Here is a 19,894-nt window from a genome sequence, read left to right on the forward strand (position 1 = left end):
ATATTTCAGTGTTGTCTTTTCAATGGACTGATCCTCATTCCTGCGGGGGTCGAACAGTGACTGCCTCTGCTAGAAAACCACTGACACTAGGAGACATTATTTCTGTCTGTAAATGCATGGGGGAAAAAACAGAAAACAAGAACCTAATTAAATCTCTCTCTCCTGATTTGCATATAATTGAGCTCAAGGCAGAAAATGGATTTGCCAAGACAGTACAGAGGAAGGAATGCATGTGCTGAGCATTTTTAATTCACATGGGGCCATGGAAAATGAGTGAAATCAATATTGGTCCAGAGGTGGCTGTGATGTGTTTGGAGGTTTAGGCGGTTGGGGCCAGGCTTGTTATAGAGGAATGATTCATCCTGGAGAGGGCTGAAGCTACTATCACTTAGATGCCAGGTGTTCAAAGGCCCCATATCAAGACCTGAGAGCACACAGAGGCAGCATAGTCACCTCTAGAGTACATGTGTGTGTGTATGTGTGTGTATGTGTGTGTGTGTTTGTGTGTTTGGAACGAAAAGGAAGTGTTGCGTGCTAGAAGGTGATATGTGCATGCGTATACTATACTAGTATACTAAGGTGTGTGTGTGTGTATACTAAGCTCATGCCATGTGTGTGTAAGCAGGCAATATAGTGTCTGTGAATGTGAATACATTGCATTGAACATGTATTTCTAAATCTCACTTAATCTTAACTGCAACCATTCTTGAAGGCAAAAGGAATTAAATTTGTACAATTGATCAAGTAATTAAGTGTGAACATCATGTCCAAATGAATGAAAAGCACAATTTTATTTTCTTATAGTTTTCTTACTTTTGCCAGTAATTGTGTTGAGATAATGGCCCACTTTGCTCATTCATAAATAAGGTTTATCGTCACTCGGAAATGAGGTTAACTGGGGCTTTTACAATGTTTATGGCACTACAGTGTTTTCCCTCATTTGCATGTGATGTTAGCAATTCACAAACCACACCGTCTTACAAACAAAATCCATGTGTCCGAAATGGATTCAGTTGTCTTTTCTGTGTAACTACGAAACTGTTACGTGGTGCAGTTAGCAGAGTGCCGAGCACAGAATAGCAACAACAGACATGCTATTCTCCCTATTACAGGTACAGGTGTTTTAGGATAAAATGGTACATAATGCTGCTTAAATATAAAGGCAAGGCTCACCAGTTCAATATAAAACAACAGATTCTGGAGATCTAAATCTGCTGCTCTGTCATAAACTAAAAAACAACTGAACTGCCTTTGATGATATCTCTGCTTTTACTTTCACTTTTGCTTCAGACACAATACATTTGCATTTGACACCATTGATAGTGTTCCTCTTACCCAATATATATTCTGTATTTATTTTCTCTATATGTTGCTGTATTTGACCAAATAGTGCTTCTCTTATTAGAATCTGTGAATAGTATTAATAGTGCTCTGTACTTGTAGAACACTCCTTAAACATTTTACATCCACTGTAACGTTTGGTCCCTTATGGCTTATTTCCTTTAGTTTGTAAATATTGATTATATTTGGGCCGAGTCGAATGATTTGACAATCTGTGTTCATTTCTTTTAGACATTTGGAAGCTGCATCGTTTTTAAGTCAATAAATTGTATTATAGGCTATCATTCTTATTTTGCTGGGATATTTTACAGACAGTACTGATGTAGTTAGAGTCCACTGAGATTATTTATCTGGTACTGAGCACTGGTCGTTAATATGCATTAGCTTGTTAACCTGTCAAATTTGATTGGCTGTTGAAAAGACCATCGTGGTAAAAAAGGCAACACAGCTGCAACCTTATGAATAAGACTTAAATGCTGCACATTTTCCATGACACCGAGCCATTAATCAAATCAAATTTATTTGTATAGAGCATTTTACAACTGGCGTTGTCACAAGGCAGCTTTACAGAATCAGTAATCAGTAAAAAGACAAGTAAGTAACAACATAAGCAGACATGATGACCCAAGACCCCTAGTGAGCAGCCAAAGGCGACAGCCAAAAACTCCCTCAGAGCTGGAGGAAGAAACCTTGGGAGGAACCAAGACTCACAAAGGGGATCCATCCTCCTCTGGCCAGAACAGTTTATAAATTATGTATAATTAGTCACAGAACCATGAAGACTGTTGTACTGCTCAGGTTTACAAAATAATCGTAATATGTTTATAATAATCATGGTGTAGTATACTGCCGTTGCAACATTTTATGAATCTATGCCAATATGTTTAATCTACATAGAAATGATGTACACATTTGAACCAAATGCATCAGTAGTTTTCAGTGCTACATTAGACTCTGCCCTTAAGGCAACTCTAAAAACTTATCCAGACCGGCTAGATTTAGCTAAACGACCTCTGCAGCAGCGCTTATATCTAGCTGAGCTGGTCCAGCGCAGAGGGGCAGCTGGCGGAAGTCAGTGACAAACTGATTACAGATTGATATTTAGTGTGATCCAGACAGGGCAAGTAAAGCCTCAGTAAGGGAATTTGGGAGAAGGGAGAAACCACATGGTACCCATTTCAGTGTTGTTCCAAATTGAAGTGCTGAAAAGCAATTTGCTTCAAAGGAACCTAAAACCAACATTCTTTGCACATTTATTATTGCGCTGGATTTCTGGGCCATCTTAGTAAATTAGGCTGGTCTTCGACATTTCATTCCATTTGAGTCTCGATTAATAAAACTGCTATTATCAAATGGATCGTTATGGTTTTGAAATCTGATTGGCTGAGGCATGTTTTCAGCTGCATTAAAATACTTGATGGACAAATATTGCCACATACATCAGCTTAATGGGCCAATTTTTTAAAATCCACAAAGCAGTCCATAGAGTAATCTTTTACTATTCAACAACACCCCACTGTTAATGAAGTAAATTGCCTGGTGGAAGAGTTGTTTATTGCGAAAGCACAGAGACAGCTCCTCATTCATTGTTTCTTCTAAAATGAAGGGTTTTAAAAAGAGTTTGTCCTGGGGGGGGCTTTATACTAGGGATGCACTTTGTGTATCGTCCGAGACCCGACCCGATATCATTGATTACTCGCTGATAGCTGATGACAGGTCGAGGGCGCCCTGCTGGTTAGATAGGGGATAGAGGAGTCTTGCTGTTTGCTGCTTTGATCTGTGTATGATGTCTGTAGGTTACTCTGATCCTCGGTTATGAAGCCTAGAATACTCCTTTGGGCCAGACTAATTATCCGATAACCGATCCAGCTAATTTTGTTAGTATCGGGACCGATATCTGATCCTAGTATCGGATCGGTACATCCCTACTTTATACCCCTCTAGGCCACGCCTGGCATTAGGCATGGTGCCAATACATTCATGGTTATCTTCTCCAGAGTGCTGTTCTGTTGGCAGTACTTCTCTACATGGACTAGGCAAGGTCTGTGTGTGCATTTGCACATCTGTGTCAGCAATGGGTGCAACTTAAAGTAGCTGAATGCATTTATTTGAAGGGGTGTCCACAATCTTAGCTAATTGTCATACTACTGAACTGTTGAAAATTGCAGCCTTAATAGGAGTTCTTGTGAATGCATCTGGTTAGTGGCAGTAATGTTTGGTAGCCTGGAACACAAACACAGATGGCGTTTTTGCAGATTGCTGGACAGGAGAAATGAAAAGCCCAACGACCAACTAGTCACTGTTATGTGTCACCCATTGTGGTCAGCGTGTCTGTTTGGAGAACATGCTGTTACCAGTAACCTATTTTTAACGCATGTCTGCTAAAATATGTGTGGCCTGTGTGGGCAGAGTCTTGAGTCGTGCAGTGACTCTTAACAACATTGGAGGCTTGTTATGATTATTGTATCTTAGTCATTAGTCCAAATAAAGCATTTCTATGCATATTCTAAGCTCATGTCTGCTCGCTCTCCTCCTCTTCCTTTCCCTTCATGAGCAGCAGAGCCCCTCCTGCTACACAGATGGACAAGTCTGATTAAAAATTAATGGCAAAGCCTTGTTGCATGGGGAGAAGAAGGAGAGTAGCCCTGACTACGCCAGGCTGCTGCACTGCCACAGTGCAACATGTGAGCTGCACTTTCTGTCATCACTTTGCAAGCAAAAATGATTTACTCTGCCTTTTTTTTTTTCCATTTTATTAATAACAAGATCACACACCAAAATCAGAGTAAATTAATTTCATACAGTAAAGTAGCTGTCATGGCATGCTAGGCCAGACACAGAGGGATGAACCATTGAATCAGATTAATTATCCGATAACCGATCCAGCTAATTTTGTTAGTATCGGGACCGATATTTGATCCTAGTATTGAATCGGTACATCCCTACTTTATGCCCCTCTTGCCCTCGCCTTGCTGTGAATCCTGACAGTGAGCGAGTGAGCCTCGCTGATAGTTGGTTAGCAGAGTGAACTGCTCCTGTACGCAGATACTGAGCTGAAGCTGACCTTAACACACCTTAGTCGTACGGGAAACCTCTCAGGCGACCTCAAGGTTCCAAACGATACACTTCTCTGCATTCTTGGCTCCTTAAGTACCTCCAGTCCCAGGTGAAACACATGAACCAACAAAAGGAACAATGAACAATCAGAATTGAATCATGAATCCATACGAGTGAACAGAACCAAACACACATGAACACGAACATGACGAAACTAAGGCGGAAGTCCTTATTTGGGCCTGTGAGCGGCAGCTCGGGATCGCCCCGGGGAAAGGGCGCGATACCGAGTGGTTGACAGTAGCAAGTCTAGATAGTCCCTGAGTCATTCACACATAATAAAGCCATACTGTATGTGCCTATATGTATGCACAAAATGAATCTTTAAATTTGAATTTTAGACTGTAATATACTTTCGTTTATTCATGAGCTTTATTGATGGGCAAAGTCTTAATTATAAGTCCTTGAATATCACGATTCATTCAATAATCATAGCAGGCAATTGCCGCCCTTCACTCTGCGTTTTTTAAGTTAAAGCGCAATATTAAAGTGGCTTTTACTGATAAGTTAATTAAGCGCTGGAAAGGTAATTATTGTGACTACACCTGACACTCGCACTTTAATTCAGAAAAAAAATGTTCCCCAGTTTGATGAATCTTCTCCAAGAAATTACTTCACTTCATGAAATGAGAGATTCTCTGGAGATTTAATTAAACCCTTAAATTATGTAAATTCTGAGGAAACCGACTGTTTAAATATAAGCAGGGCACTTAATTTTCTTTCTTTTTTTGATGCCTTTGAATTTTACATTATTTGCCTAGAGATGTGTATTCTTTCAACCCAATAGCCAAGAGCCATGCTCCAGAATTTCTCTCGCACTAGAATGTGAGTGCTCTAATTGGCTGAGCAAAGGAATCAGTGCATGCGGTATAAATTTATGCCATGAAGTTTCATCATTAGACGAGAGGGAGCCGTAGCATATGGCTGCAGAGGCACGCTAGTGATTTAAAGGGAAATAATGACACATACTTGATGACACATAAGGACACATATTGATCAGACTTCACGTTCAGTGTGATGAGTTGCTGCCAAAAATATAAGCAACATCATGCTTATCTGCAGCGTTTTAATGTGATGTGTCTGTAATGTATATGGTTGCTCCATGTGGCATCTCACAGATGTGCAAATGCACACAAACACATTGGCTTCATCCATTGGCTTCATTGCCCCCCCTCAGCTCTAAGCTGTGGAGCAGTGAAACTGCTAGAGAGTTTGGAATGAAATGGGGTGATGATTCAACTTCCTGACCTCACTAACGCTTTTGTTGCTGAATGCTCCAAAACTAAGTAGAAAGGCTTCCCTGGACAGTAGCGACAGTTACTCTTAACAAAAGCAGGATTAACTCTTTTTAATTAATAATAGATTTTAATTAGAATTAGATTTTGGAAGATAAAATGAATGAGCAGGTGTCCCAATACTTTTGTCTATATAATGTAATTTGAAACTAGCAATAGTTTTTTTCTGTTGTGTGACAATTTCATGATGAATGGACCAACAGAACAACAGAAATGCTCCAGAATGACCTAAAATAAAATGTTAAAAAATAATAATGACCTGGAATAAAATATATTGCTGTGTTCAGATGATATATAACTGCGATTTATAGAAAAAAGATGACAGTTCTGGATATCGGTTTCCTTTTTGGGTTTGTTTTTCATAGAATCTACTTAAACTGTTCACGCCTACCTGTAGAGGAGGTAAACTGCTTTGATAGACATTTGCACACTAGTTTTGCTCCTATTAACATGTAGTCTATTTTCTAAAGCTTGTAGTTTTCAGCAGATGATTTCCCAGTTTGAGCCAGCGCTTAGCCCTGATTCTCAGTCTGGCTGAGTCTGTGCTGGTTGGCTACAGTCAGCAGATTCATCAAAAGTTAGAGAGAGAGTTGAGTAGTGTACGGGGACGCAGACTCTGAGTTTTTTTTTTTTTTAACCCGACTGAGCATAATCTAGTAGTGTATACTGGTCAGCGTCTCAATCTAAATGGGTCTTGACAGTAATAGAAAATCAGTTTTTAGGCAGTTTCTAATTTTAAATGACGCAGCAGCTACATCCTACCACTAGTACATCTGATTCTGTGCATCTTGGGCATATTCGGGTCAGTTCAGCAGGTTGTGTAGTGTATAATCCCAAGTCGTATAGTATGCAATGGACATTTTTTTCGCCATAAAAATTTTGCAAAACTCAATGGAGAAGTGTGAGCTAGCCAGTCTTTTATCATCTGCTACCACTGTAAAAGTCATGTAGTGTACCCAAGGCTTAAAGTTACGCTTTACTGCCGTCTTCTACTGAAGAAATGTCACAGCCCTGCTTTGATGCTCTGCATAAAGCTAAGAGTTCAACAAGCTCAAAATCAAACAGTTCTCAGATGAACATGATATGCTAGGTGAAATTATTTTACAAAGATTTTACAATTTTACACAGCAAATGTACTTGGCATGGAACTGACGTTCATCTCAAACCACCAGCCTAAAATAAACATGTTTCTAAACAGAAAGTCAAATTGTTTCTAATTATAATTTTACATTTGGATTTTTATTATCATAATAATGTGTTTTGTTCATAGAGTAATGACTAATTGCGTCACAATAACCACCTCCATATTGTGCACATATTGACAAAAATGAGTGAAACAGGGTTATACTGCACTGTTAGTTTTATAGGTTAGGTACTTGGGTACGTCTCATTTGATCCATTATCTTATAAGTATATTTAGTTGATGTGTGCATTGTACTTTAATTTTACAAATATGTAAATTGTCTAAAATGAGATTAGACATTGCAGGCCTGCCTGTTTAATAATAAGACAGTGTAATCAACTCATAACAAGCAAGTTCATCAATGGCTAGTGTTTAAATGTCGATTTTTTTTACTTTCACTTCTCAAACTTATTTTTTTTGTCTCTGTACTTTTAATTGAGTTAGATTTTGTCTCAGTACTTTTACTTAAGCACAGTTCTCTGTACTTTTCCCACACTTGCTTTTAAAGCATTCCTATAAAGCAGAGAGGCAGCTACACCAAGGCTACTTTCCACATTTCAGCCAGTTTAAACGAGCTAGCTTTTTTAATGACCTCATATTGCGTGTCTTATCTAATATCATTAAGCTTCTACGCTTCAGAGACCAAGCTTTCAGCTTCCATTTAGGTGAGCAAGTCTTGTCGAACATCAGTTAGATGAAAGGTCCTGAGATTACCTTTTATCATTGTCATTAAGCCATCCAGATGATAGTTCATAATTAATGTTTTGAATTAGCTTCAAAGTAGGGTTAGTTTTAGTGTAACTGCTTTTTTTTATGGTGTGTTCTATAATTTAATTCTATTAAGTGAAGCGCATCTGCCTGCTTAGCTTCATTTTTGAGGAGCTCTTTCTTCTGCTATGGTTAATAATGTGATCTGTAATAATTTTGCAGAAATTAGATGTTTTACCTGAGATACACCACTCCTATTGTGCGTGCACACAGAGCCAAAGTCTTGTTTTATTAAATCATGAAATGGCCGGAATTCAGAGGAGTTCCTAGTTCCTAAACACTAAAAACTGAGAATATTAAGGAATATTAAAGGCCAAAGGGTTTGTGTTTGATTTCGCTGGGTGCTATGTCGGCTCAGGAGAATGGTAGGAGAAAGCAGGCTGTCAGTGGAAGCAATCAATGCTCAAAACAGCAGATATCAAACTGGACTTGTGTAAACAACACTGGCTGTGCAGAGAGGACAACAAGACGTGATTTTTCATTCACTTCACATAAAGCCCAGAACTTCTGAGGACCATGCAGCAAAACCCAGTGCCTGGATCCAACTTTTCTTTAGGACTTTAGTTTCAGTATTTTTTAACCACGTCGCTATATCATGGTGTCTGCAGCATGCTGTCTGTCGTTCATCCCGGATACTAATTTCTATGCTGGAGTCTGTAATAAATAATTTACAGCAGCAGCGGGACTACAAGTTAATGGGGCGAGTTTCCACATGCAAGTAAAGTCTTAAAGTTCAGAAATACCCATTTGAAACTGCAACACTCCCAGCATAGTGGTAAACGTCTGCAGACTGAAAATATGATGTAATTGCTCTCCAAGGTTGTATCATGTTTTTTTAGACTTCAGAGATCCTGCAAGTCATTCTCAGTGGCACTGTCCTATCATATATCCATAAACTGAGAAAATATTAAGCCATGAGGCAGTATTATCCTGCACCTAATAATTAGCCAGCATTATATTTATACACTATTCCTTAGCTTTCTGAATGCAGAGTTGTGTGGTAGTAAACATCAGTAACAGATTATGTTCAGTCAGACTTGAAATATAAGGGCATTAGACTCGGAGTAAAAAATCTCTAATCTTAATTCAGTTGTGTAGTCTGCACTAAATGTACAACCTATACAACTAAAATAAGGCACATCAGCCCACACACATGCCGGCTGCTGAATCTGTTGTGTTACCCCTTTACACCCAGGACTGGCACTGAGTTCCATTTGCGGGTGCCTGGGTCGAAACAGCAATGACCTTCCAGTGTGAATGACCCATCCATTTACTCACTACCGAGGCCATTAGGGTGGCGGATATGCTTGGCAGATTCTGCCAACATGCTCAGCTGCTTGTTAAGCTCAACACAGTCACATCAAGCCTACCACACTTCTTAAAAAGAAACATTAAAAGTTTACTTTTTTATTCTAGCGTCATAGTTCCAACAAAAGATCCACAAACGTCTGGGTCCGAAAAAAAAATATTACCAGCTGCAACTCAATTGGATTCATAAAGGTATTTTTTTTTAGGACTGGTTCTTTTAGAATTTAAGCTAATCTAAAAATCGATCTGGTGCCTCTGCTGAAAATGTGCTTAGGATGCTGTGGGGAAAAAAACTCCAGGGTGTTTTACAAAGTTCTTCAGCCCCAAAACTTTTTACTCTTTTTAGTAATTCTACAATTAATGCAAATAATGACTCAGCTCTTCTGGCATCTCTGTAGCATCTGCTAGGAACAATATGTTGTTTTTGAAGTGAGAAGCTCACTAGTTGGCAAATCTGGCCCTCAGACTGCAGATGGAGCACACTTACCTGACACATTCCCTTCCATTCTGGCTGAATTTATGCTGCTGTATATAACCACTTCAGAGCAACGAGTCACGATTATGCCCGGCAAAACTCGGCAGTATTGATTTTCTGTCCTGTTGTTGTAACACACATATACACACACTTACACCACTGCATGGTCTTCAAATGGGAATCATATGTAGGCAAGTACGTTCGTCTCCTGTCTGGCGCCCTACCTGCTCTTCATGAAGCCAGGGTCGGAAATATTAAATGTGAAAACTTACTGGAATTAGGGTCTGCAACAGAAATATTGATCTCAGAGAGCTGACTTGAGTTCTTCGTAGTACTGCTTCACTCACCTTTTTTATACTGCACCTAAGAACTAGGGTTACATATAGGGCCCAGTCCATTCCCTTTCCCCATACTCAAATCATCCACTACATCCCACGCTCTGTCAGGGAGGCACCTCTCTTCCTGTGTTGCTATGGCCATTTCTGATTCGATTAGCAAAGCGTTAAACATATACACTGGTTAAAGGCTCCTTATGCTCTCAGAACAGACTCAATTCTTTAAGGCATGGATTCCACAAGACGTCAGGAAACATTCCTTTGACATTCCTTTGACGTTCATGCTGACATGATTCTGTCATGCAATTCCTGCGATTTTTCAGAAGCTTTTTCATTCTCCAGTTTCACCACATCCCAAAGGTGTTTCTACAGGGTTTAGATCCAGAGACTGGAAAGGCCACTGAAAAACACTGAACTCATTGTCATGTTCATGAAACCAGTTTGAGAGGACTTTTGCTTTGTAGCTGTTAGAAGATTGTGTCAATTGTGGTCATGAAGAGGCGCACATGGTCAGCAACAATACTCAAGCATTGATTGGTCAGTATTAACAGGACCAAGAAAACATTACCCACACCATTACACCACCTCCACCAGCAGGTTGGCCACTATGCGAGCCAGGCCACTGGTCTGCATAGTGGCCTGGCTAATTCTCACTGGGAGAAATAACACATTCTGAACTGACTGTTGCTGTTTTCTGATTACTGATGTGTACAGACTGTTTGGTGTGATGATTCTTCTTACACCTTTAACCTGGGTAGTCACTTTGAGATTAAAAATAAAAGAGATTTACAAGCTCAGGCCAAGACTGAGTAAACTATAATTTGCTTTTCTATAACATGTGTGCATTAGCTTCCTCCCCTTGGTTTGGAACGCACTGTTTAATGCTGCTTTACCAAAAAAAGGAGCACGGCCCTCCCACTGGTGGACCAGAGCATTTCCACAATAGTAGGTGGAGTGGGAGTATATCTCCCCAAATGGATATAATGGTATAGAATATCAAGTACAACCAAACTGGGTGGTTTTGGCGGTGTGAACAAAAATGGCAAAGTTCCTCACTGCGGCAGCTGAGAATCATGTCTGTTCTGCATAGAGGATACCTGAGGGTGCTCTGCAACAACAAAACTAAGGATCGGAACTGGACCAGATTTTTAAAAAGATGATAACTTTGGCTTTCAGGGTTTAAAACATCTAATCTAGCTTATTAGGGTCATAAAAATTGTATCATCTTCAGCGGAGTTGAAACTAAACATTAGAAAAAGGTAGACCTCTAGGGCTGCTGACCACAGCCGGACATAAAATAACACAACCAAGTTTTTTAAGTTGTATTGAAAAGCCTTCTCTTGCACTTTGCTTTTATTATGAAACTTCTTTCAACCAGCCCCATAGTGTCTGACCTGACCTCGCTGTTTATTTTTCAGGTTTGAAGCGGATCCACGTTCTCACCATTCAAGCTAACTACGAGCTGAGGATTGACCTGGAGGACTTTGAGAACAGCACTTCCTTCGCGCAGTACGGATCTTTCGGAGTGGGTTTGTTCTCCATTGACCCCGATGAGGACGGCTACCCGTTGAGCGTAGCAGACTACTCGGGCACGGCCGGTACGGTGCACTCCCCTAGTCCCTCTTTGTCCAAGAACTTTAGTATTCAGCTGCTGTGCTGAGTGCTCCATATTCCAGGCTGAATCTATTAGATTTATGTGGAAGGAGGAACCCTCTCAGAGATGCATTATGTCCCATTGCTTTATGAATTCTGTATTCTAAAGACACATGCTGTCCAGCAGAACGGCACTCTACCCAGCTTCCTTTCCTCTGGAGCGAAGACTCAAATTATAGGCCAACCTTAGCTGTGCCTTCGCTGTAAGCGAATAACCGCAGTAAAAAGTGGTTTATCTTTAGATCATCAGACGTTATGAGATGGAATAGCCCATATTGGCTAAAGTGCTTAAAATGGAATTGGGAATAATACTTTATCTGCTGTTCTGTCAAAGTCTGCTCTGTGAATTTGAAACAGTAGGTGGCTTTGAACAGCAGCAGCTCGGCCTCCTGTGCCTTTCTATTGCCAGGAAGTTTTAGCATCATACCCAGGAGAGTCATATTTCATAAAGTCTGAACAATTTGCTGTCTTGTATGTGAATACATTGAAATTCTCAGGATATTGGCATAGCATCGATATAGTTTGAATTAGAGCAGAGTTGGTCATTTGTTTCTGGAAAAAATGGGTTTTTACTTTTGTGCCTTAACTTTGCTCTCCTAACCGAAGAAAAGAAAGCCAAGAATAGACAGTATAATGAAAATCCATACATTAATTTAGAGCCCCCAGCCCTGTCAATACTCATACAATGAGGTGTATATTTCCACTGTGCAGCATGCTTGCACGTGGCTGTTGGTTATCTCGTTCTGTGGTGAAGCACAGAGAGGAGCAATTCTCCATGCTTCACCTGTGCTGCCGCCAGGGCCTCTTTTTAACATTAATTGGGTCTCTGCACTCTATCAGTCCCGGGTTCTGCTCCCCTGCTGCTGGCCTTCTCGCCGGGCCCGGGCCCACAGCTGACCTTCGGAGTGTGCCAGAAAAGGGCAAGGATAATGAAGCGGAGGAATGCATCTGTGGCATTCCAATAAAGCGGACAGTTTTCTTATTATGGGAAGCATAAACAAACACTCCTATTAACATAAATCAGAGAGAGAATGCTGCTTCTGACCGAGTCTAATTAGCCAGGATGCCTTTAAGTCCCTGCGTCACAACATCCAGCGTGCATTAATTCCTCTCCTATCAGTTAAAGCTGCTTTTTTGTCTCAGATTGGATTTTGATATGTTATGGAGTGCTCAAAACACATGTAATGTTCCTTTAGGCTGTTAACATTGTGCATTTAGCTGTTACGATAGCCAGAAAGTAGGTGCTTTATAGATGAGCTCGGTTGCGATTATTTTTTCCCATACAAGCTTATAAGCTTTTTGCCTTTGCCGTCTTATGTTGCCCCCACAGTGTGTTCCAGACACTTGGGGACTGGAATTTCTGAATTACTTGTTGTGATGAAATGGCAACAAGCCATGCATTTAGTAATCCTTGCATCCAGCTGAGTAAAGCCTTCTGATCAGAAAGAGGAGAATGAACCACACTGAGACCATTTATTAGTAGCGATTAGCACTTAGACTTGCTTTGCGCACGCAGGACCACTAACACAGCCGAGGACTGGGCGAGTCATTTATCAAGATCTCGTCAGTGATCGTTAAAAGTTATTAAAGTTGCATGCTCTGAACATTTTAACAGGCACTAAAAGCTAAATGTTAGCATAAGTATCGCTATTTATGTCAGGATGCTAATTAAGGTGGAAAGAAAAAGAGTGCCTTTGTGAGTTCCTTTAAGCTTATACATGCAAAAATGCAGTTTTGGTCCCACAGGCCTCTTTAGCAAGCTGTGTCTGATTTATTTATTTATCTATTTATTTATTTAAAGTAATGGTTCCTTTTCATGTTTTTTGCCGGCCTAACTGTCATGTCTATCAGCTTGAGTTCTGACGGTAGTCATCGCATACAGTATATTTATGTTATGTATATAATGGAATGGAATAACCACCCTGTCCCATGATCCATACTGTAAAAATATCAGACCCCTCTCAGTTTGTTAATTACAAATTGCCTAAGGACTAAGGACTTGCAATATTACATGAGGTTTTCCAGGGAGGAGTGCCGTCTAATCTCAGACCCCGTTTACACCTGGTTACTTTATGTGATTAGTATCTGGATTGTATTCTGATACAATTTTAGCCACCTGTGTTTACACATGGTTGTCAAATGCGTCTCTGGTTAGTCAGACAGATATGACATCACAGTAAGGGACAGCATGTGCAGATTCACCTGTTACGCAGCCATTATTACTGGAGTTTCAGTTGTCGAATGCGTCTTGGAGAGACGGACGTGTTTACACTGCTAAAATATGTAGCTCCAATGTGTGTCAGACCACCTCCTGGAATAGTTTGAGCGATCAGATTTATATCTGTTTTAAATGCATCTTAGGTATGTGCACACTTGGACTTATCCAGATGTTAGACTCCTGGCCATGGAAGACTTTTGACATGGTAGAATTTGACACTATGATCTCCTGATTGTACAACAGTTAGACAGTTGTGCCACTATTAAGCTGTGAAAGCATGTCAATTTGAGTGCAAGAAAAAATTAACTCACTTCAGTTCAAATTGACTCAAATCTCGCTTTTCACAACAAATGTTGCCACAAAGCAGCAATCAGAGCTCAGCCTCTTTTGTTGTAAGCCAAAGGCGACAGTGGTAAGGAAAAACTACCTCAGATCGAAAGGAAGAAACCTTGAGAGGAACCAAGACTCAAAAGAAAACCCATCCTCCTCTGGTTGATGCCGTATAACACAACAAGAAGAACTGGAGAGAAAGAGTGAGATAATGGAGACCTATGGCTGATGTGAGAGCAGGTCATGAGTTATGAGAATGTGAGTGAGTGTGTGACGCATGCTTAGTGTTAATGTGAAAGTCCATGCTGGTAAAACAGTCATATGCACAGCTATGCAGTATCTCACGAAAGGGTGGGATCTAAACGGTCTCTCGTGCTCAGATAAAGAACACTTACCTGTTCTGAAATAAAGGTACCAGACCAGAGTGTTCAAAATAATACACAGTATCTTTGCAAAGCCACAGAGCTGAGTGATCTGGAGTCCCTTAGTCTGAGGACATACTGGTACTGGTGCTGATACTGGGAGTCCTAATTTGAAGGTGGGAGTTAGAACTGAACAAATTGACGGGGTTGAAGAAAACCAAAAATAGCCATAGTCAGCTTATATAGAGGCAGCTCTTGTTCTTAAGTAAGCTGGACTTGTATTGTTGTTAACTAATTGAGATCCGGTACAAAAGATGTGATTTAGAAGAGCTTTTGACAAAAGGGTTTTCTTACAGTACACTATACTTCAGTAAGATCAAAAATATTAACTATATTATTATTTATAGTTGTTATTAGTAGTAGTAGTAGTAGTATTATTTATTAGTTATTAACTAAACTATAAATATTATAATATTTAACAAACAGAGAGAGGGAAAGATATTATCAGAAAAAGACACTGATCCAAACCTCCTGAGCTCCCTTTCAGTGTTCTGCTTAAATAATAAATATGAGAAGTGTGAGTAATTGGTTATGAATGGGTTCTTACTATAGGCTACTACCCACAGTGCTGTACGGGTGAGATGGGTTCATAGACAGTTAAAAAAAGAGAGAAAGTAAAACACAAACCCATGAAGCAACTTTTCTGAAAGGCAGATTGAGGTTACGTTAGGGCGAGAAAGCCCAGTCACTTCAACAACTTAAATAATAGTCTGTCTGTCCTCCGCTCCAGAGAGCCCAAGCATCACTGAAATGAGGAAAGAAAAATTCCGACATGAGGTGGAGGGTTAGAGACCTATTGGAGTTGCAATCCGCAGGCAGGAGCTCGACGTATGGGAAGGGTTATTCACCGGCAGTCCCCATAGGCTTCTTGTTTGCAAGGACGTACCTACATGGGTAATTCTGGGAGGGCGATCCAGGCATTAGCAGCTGCCTGAAGCAATAGAAAGTGGCAGCAGCTTAGTTGAAAGACCTCCAGTGAAGGTATTTGTGGGGCTCATACAAGGCCTGTGCATTAATTCCATTAGATTGACTGCCTTAAACTTCCTGTAAGTTGCCCATTAATCCATGATGTCAAGGCCGATATTAAGTGCCTTTTGTCTGCATAAGCAAGCATCTTTTGTAGTACATCACACACTCTTCTGCTGCGATGGGATCACTGAGTCATGATTCCATTCTGAGGAAGCTGCTCATGTGTTCGGGATCTTTAATGATGTGCTGGTTAATGAAGGAACCAAAGGATGTAGGAGCTGAGATATACAGTATCCGTATCTACCTGCGAGGGAGTTTCTCAGCCTCCATAGCCCGATCTCGGCAAACTTAGCGATCTTAGTTCTTCAACTTTTCCGACCTCAAAGCTGGTGGTAATGACAGTTTTGCTGCCGCACGCAAGTGCTTTCCCAGCCATTAGGAAGGCCCGGAAAAGAGGACCGGAATTATACACCAGCGTTTGATAATTTTGTAACAATGCTTGTCCGAGTGCAGGCATGCATAATTCTCCTCTGATGTTCTAATGTATTCATCGCAAGCCTGTTTATGCATTCCTGTGCATGCCTAATGACTCGTATTGCTTTCATGGGTAGGTGGGTCCGTCCCAAGACGTTTGATTTGAATTTGTGTGGCGTACCTTCACACAAACATGCTTTACCCAGCCTTTCAGGTGCTGGAGCTTTGAAGGCTGTTCTGCCGAGAGAAAATGTTATGGTAAAATGATTGACTCGGTGTATGAGTAGAATATTCTGGTATCAATTTGTACACGATCAAAGATTTGTTATGCTTTGAAATGCACTGCCTCGCGAATACCCACCTACAGTCGAGTTTGCTCCTGAGGGAGTTTGGTGGAGGATTCCACCCAAATACAGTGCGCTGAGAAGAAGACAGAATTGAACTGCGCTGTACTTTCCAAGATGGAGAGCACCTACTTCTGGCAGATGCTTTGCCCAAAGCAAATTTGGGATAGCCTCCCACATCCCCCTATGGTTAGTCTTGCTTGAGGGCACTAGCCAGTCACTCAGATGGTCAGAGTGCCATCACAGCTGGGAAACAGAGCTGTTTTTGGAAATGTGCATTTTATATTTTGGTCTCAGGGTTTAAGTGCTTTGCAATATTTCATCTACGCTGGAACAGCAGTGTTGGTGTGGCACAGTATTGATTTGAGCTAATCTTGCCCATGTCGATTACTAGCCAAATTCTCTTAATACATTTTTAAAGCTCCATTAGTACTTTCCCCACTGCGTGTGTTTCTGTGCTGTCCTCTTAAAAACATACTACAATGCGTGTAGTCATGTCACGCCACCCCATCCAGTCTGCGACATCGAAGCAACATGGAGGAAAATTCAAAAACAGAGCCAACTGAGCAACTTGAACGGCTTGTATAATTAGTCATTAATCAATAATAATCATAATCAAGATAAAATGTTCAATTATTTGAGGCCATATCAACCAGGAAAAAAATCTATGCTGAGGCAGCACACATTGACACTGTGTGATCAGAATCAGAATCAGAATCTATTTCACCAAGTATGTTACACATACAATGAATTTGTCTTGGTGAGAGCAACACGTATGACAAGTAACAAAAACACAGAACATAGATTATTTACAGTATTAAACTAAAGGAAAATTACACTAAACAATAAATAGGATAGGGGATAAATTAAAAAACTAAAAAGTACTAAAGTGATCACATCACTAATGTGATGTGATGTTAGCTGTGTGTTTGTTTTCCTGTGTGGTAGTGCAGTGTTTTTGAGAGTAGTTTGAGCATCATAGCTCGATACTTGTAAACATAAATGTAAACAGATCAGTTTAAAGCACATAGTTCGTAAAGACAAGAACGTCACCTCGATATTGGTACTGGCCTGATACTTACTGATACAGATACAGACTTCATTATTAGTGTTGGAGAAGAAAAGGTTGTGTTATGTCATTTTAATCAGAATCTTATTCATTGCCTTATTATTAAAAGTAATAAAGTATTGTACATGTATAAAAACTAAATAAACATTAAGTTTTCTTCTGTCTGATTAAAGATGCCATAGAATGTCTTTACTGAGTATTTTAAGTTGTTATTTGATGTATGCATAGTAAGTTCAAATGTGCTCAAATGTCGTTTTACAAGTCTTTACAACCCTGATTCTGCTTTTTTAGAGAGTGTGTGGAAACAAAAGAGAAAATCTGATTCTGTTGGCTGGTTTACAGTGTGATGGCTTACAGCAGCATAGCATAGCTTTTAACACTGTAACAACAGGATGCGCAGACCTCACTGCTTTTATTTAGCCATCGCTCATTCGGAATTCGGAAAAAGTTTTTTTTTTTTTAACTCTTTACTCTTTGGTTATATAGTAAGTTAGTAGTAAGTCCTGCAGGAAAATTGCTGCCTGCTCACAGACTCGTGATCCACCTCTGACAGAGAGACGAAAAAATTGGACATATCCAGGACAGCAATAATCGTAGTTGTAATAACGTTATTTAGACAGTTACATTATTTAGACAGGCCTAGATGCATTTAATTTGTTGTAAAAACAAGTCAAGACTGTTATGTTACCAAAAAATATATAGCTTTCCATTCTAGGACACCATTTATGTTTACATTACTGTTTAAGGTAACTTATGGTCTAATTTAAAGAACAAGGATACACAGTGTCATTAACGCACAGCACCAAAAGCTGTTTGAGCACTAATAGTTAGTTAGAGTTAGTTACATGCCAGATCCATGCAGTGCTTAATATATAATAATACATTTAGAACAGAACAAAAAAGCCCTCTCAAAACAAGCTGTATCAGGTCTTTAAGACAATTGTTTACATAAAGAAGCAGCACTTAAGAAGCATGGGGTTGTTATGTTCATTAAAGCTAATTTAAACATCATCTGATACTGTGATGTATTCATTTTAATCCATTTCCCGCACTAAGGGAATGCTATACAGCAGAGGTACTGCAGGATATTCAGCATGCCAGGGTGAAAGTGGCAGTGTCATATTTCAAACAAACGACACTGAATCCCTCTCATTACCTCCACAGTTAATGCAATCCCTTTTCACACTCCAGCATTCAATTGTTTTACTGGTGCCATCATTTCAGCCATTCATCACCTCACAGAACAGCGTGATGAATTCACGAGGCACCTGCAGCGGATTTATGACGTGTAACTCCGCTTTATGACATGACATAACTATATCAATAGGATCTCCTCGGTTGAAATAAAAGGGCTAGTGTGATCCATGCTGCCGCAGAATGAATCCGCATCTGAGGAGTGCAGAACTGCAGCTCTACTGTAACACTGGCAATAAAGGCTGATCTCATCAGCAGGGCCTGGGCTCAGCAGAGCCTGGCAGCATGGAGAGGCAGAGAGCTGGGATTAGATTAGCCTGAGCACTCACAGAAACATTACATTCACAAGCTATGCAGTCCATCACACCATTTAAAAAGGGCACATTAACCCCCCTGCTCCCTCCATCTCATTCCATCTCTTCTCCTTGCCTGATGCATTGTCTCTCTGCTATCCTCAGTCTTCTCTTCTTGTGTTCTGTCAGAAGTAAACTTCTAAGAATGTTACAGGTCTTAAAGGGGGCATATCCTACACTTTTGTAGGCCTAAAGGTTTGAGAAGTGGACTTATGTGGACAGAAGGTTGCTGGATTAGTCTTCCAGACTGGCCAGAAGTGGGTATGGTGCTTCCTCCTTCTTCAACGTTCATGGCTTCAGTTGCTGGTAGCTGCCCACTGCTCTGTGTGTGTGTGTTCTTACTGCCCTTGTTACTGCTATGGATTGGTTAAATGCAGAGATTGAATTCTGCTGCACTGCTGTTCATTGTGTTTTACTCTTCCCTCAGGTCCACTTATGATTTATGGTTTATGTTGGTTCCAAAAACTGGTAGGGGCCTGGGCCTTTGGTTGTGAGTTTGATGCATGGAGTTTGGTGTGTTCACCCTACATCATTGTAGGTTTTCTCCCACCACCCAAAACCTCACATGGTAAGTGATTTGGCTATACTAAATTGCCCCCTAGCTGTGAGCGGGAATGGTTGTGTGGTACCCTGTGATGGACTGTCACCCTGTCCAGGGGGTATTCCTGCCTTGTGCCCATTGATTCTGGGAATCTACCCCCACCAGGCAGAAGATGGATGAATGGATAGATGACCATTATCCAGCCTCTCTTTGCTTGGTTTGTGTGACACTGGCCTGTGTTTGTCGTTTAAACATTGGATACACCAGACGGAGTCCTAACAGGTTAGAAACAGACTGGCTATCTCATTCTATCCCACTAATTTCTGCAGATTTTTTTGCTGACTGAAAGATTGGGATCACACACTGAACAGCTTGGGATCACACAACTGAGGTTGTTGCTGAACTGAACTCACACAAACACACACGCTCTCTCCTGTTCCTAGGAGACCAGAGAGATCATGGTGGAACATGGTGGCGAGCCCTGCTGTTTTCACTTCTGTTTGCACTG

The 19,894-nt window shown here is 40.5% G+C and overlaps 1 protein-coding gene across 3 annotated transcripts in view; it reads left to right on the forward strand.

Moving 5' to 3' along the window:
- fibcd1a (fibrinogen C domain containing 1a) overlaps nucleotides 1-19,894 on the forward strand; it is a 106,886-nt gene that overhangs the window by 78,325 nt on the left and 8,667 nt on the right. For all 3 annotated transcript variants that reach the window (XM_072681468.1, XM_072681466.1, XM_072681467.1), the window contains exon 7: nucleotides 11,238-11,417. In XM_072681468.1, the coding sequence (XP_072537569.1) occupies nucleotides 11,238-11,417 (180 nt within the window). The remainder of the gene's footprint in view (nucleotides 1-11,237; nucleotides 11,418-19,894) is intronic.

This window comes from Salminus brasiliensis, chromosome 6, assembly GCF_030463535.1.
Source record: "Salminus brasiliensis chromosome 6, fSalBra1.hap2, whole genome shotgun sequence".
Lineage (NCBI taxonomy): Eukaryota > Metazoa > Chordata > Actinopteri > Characiformes > Bryconidae > Salminus > Salminus brasiliensis.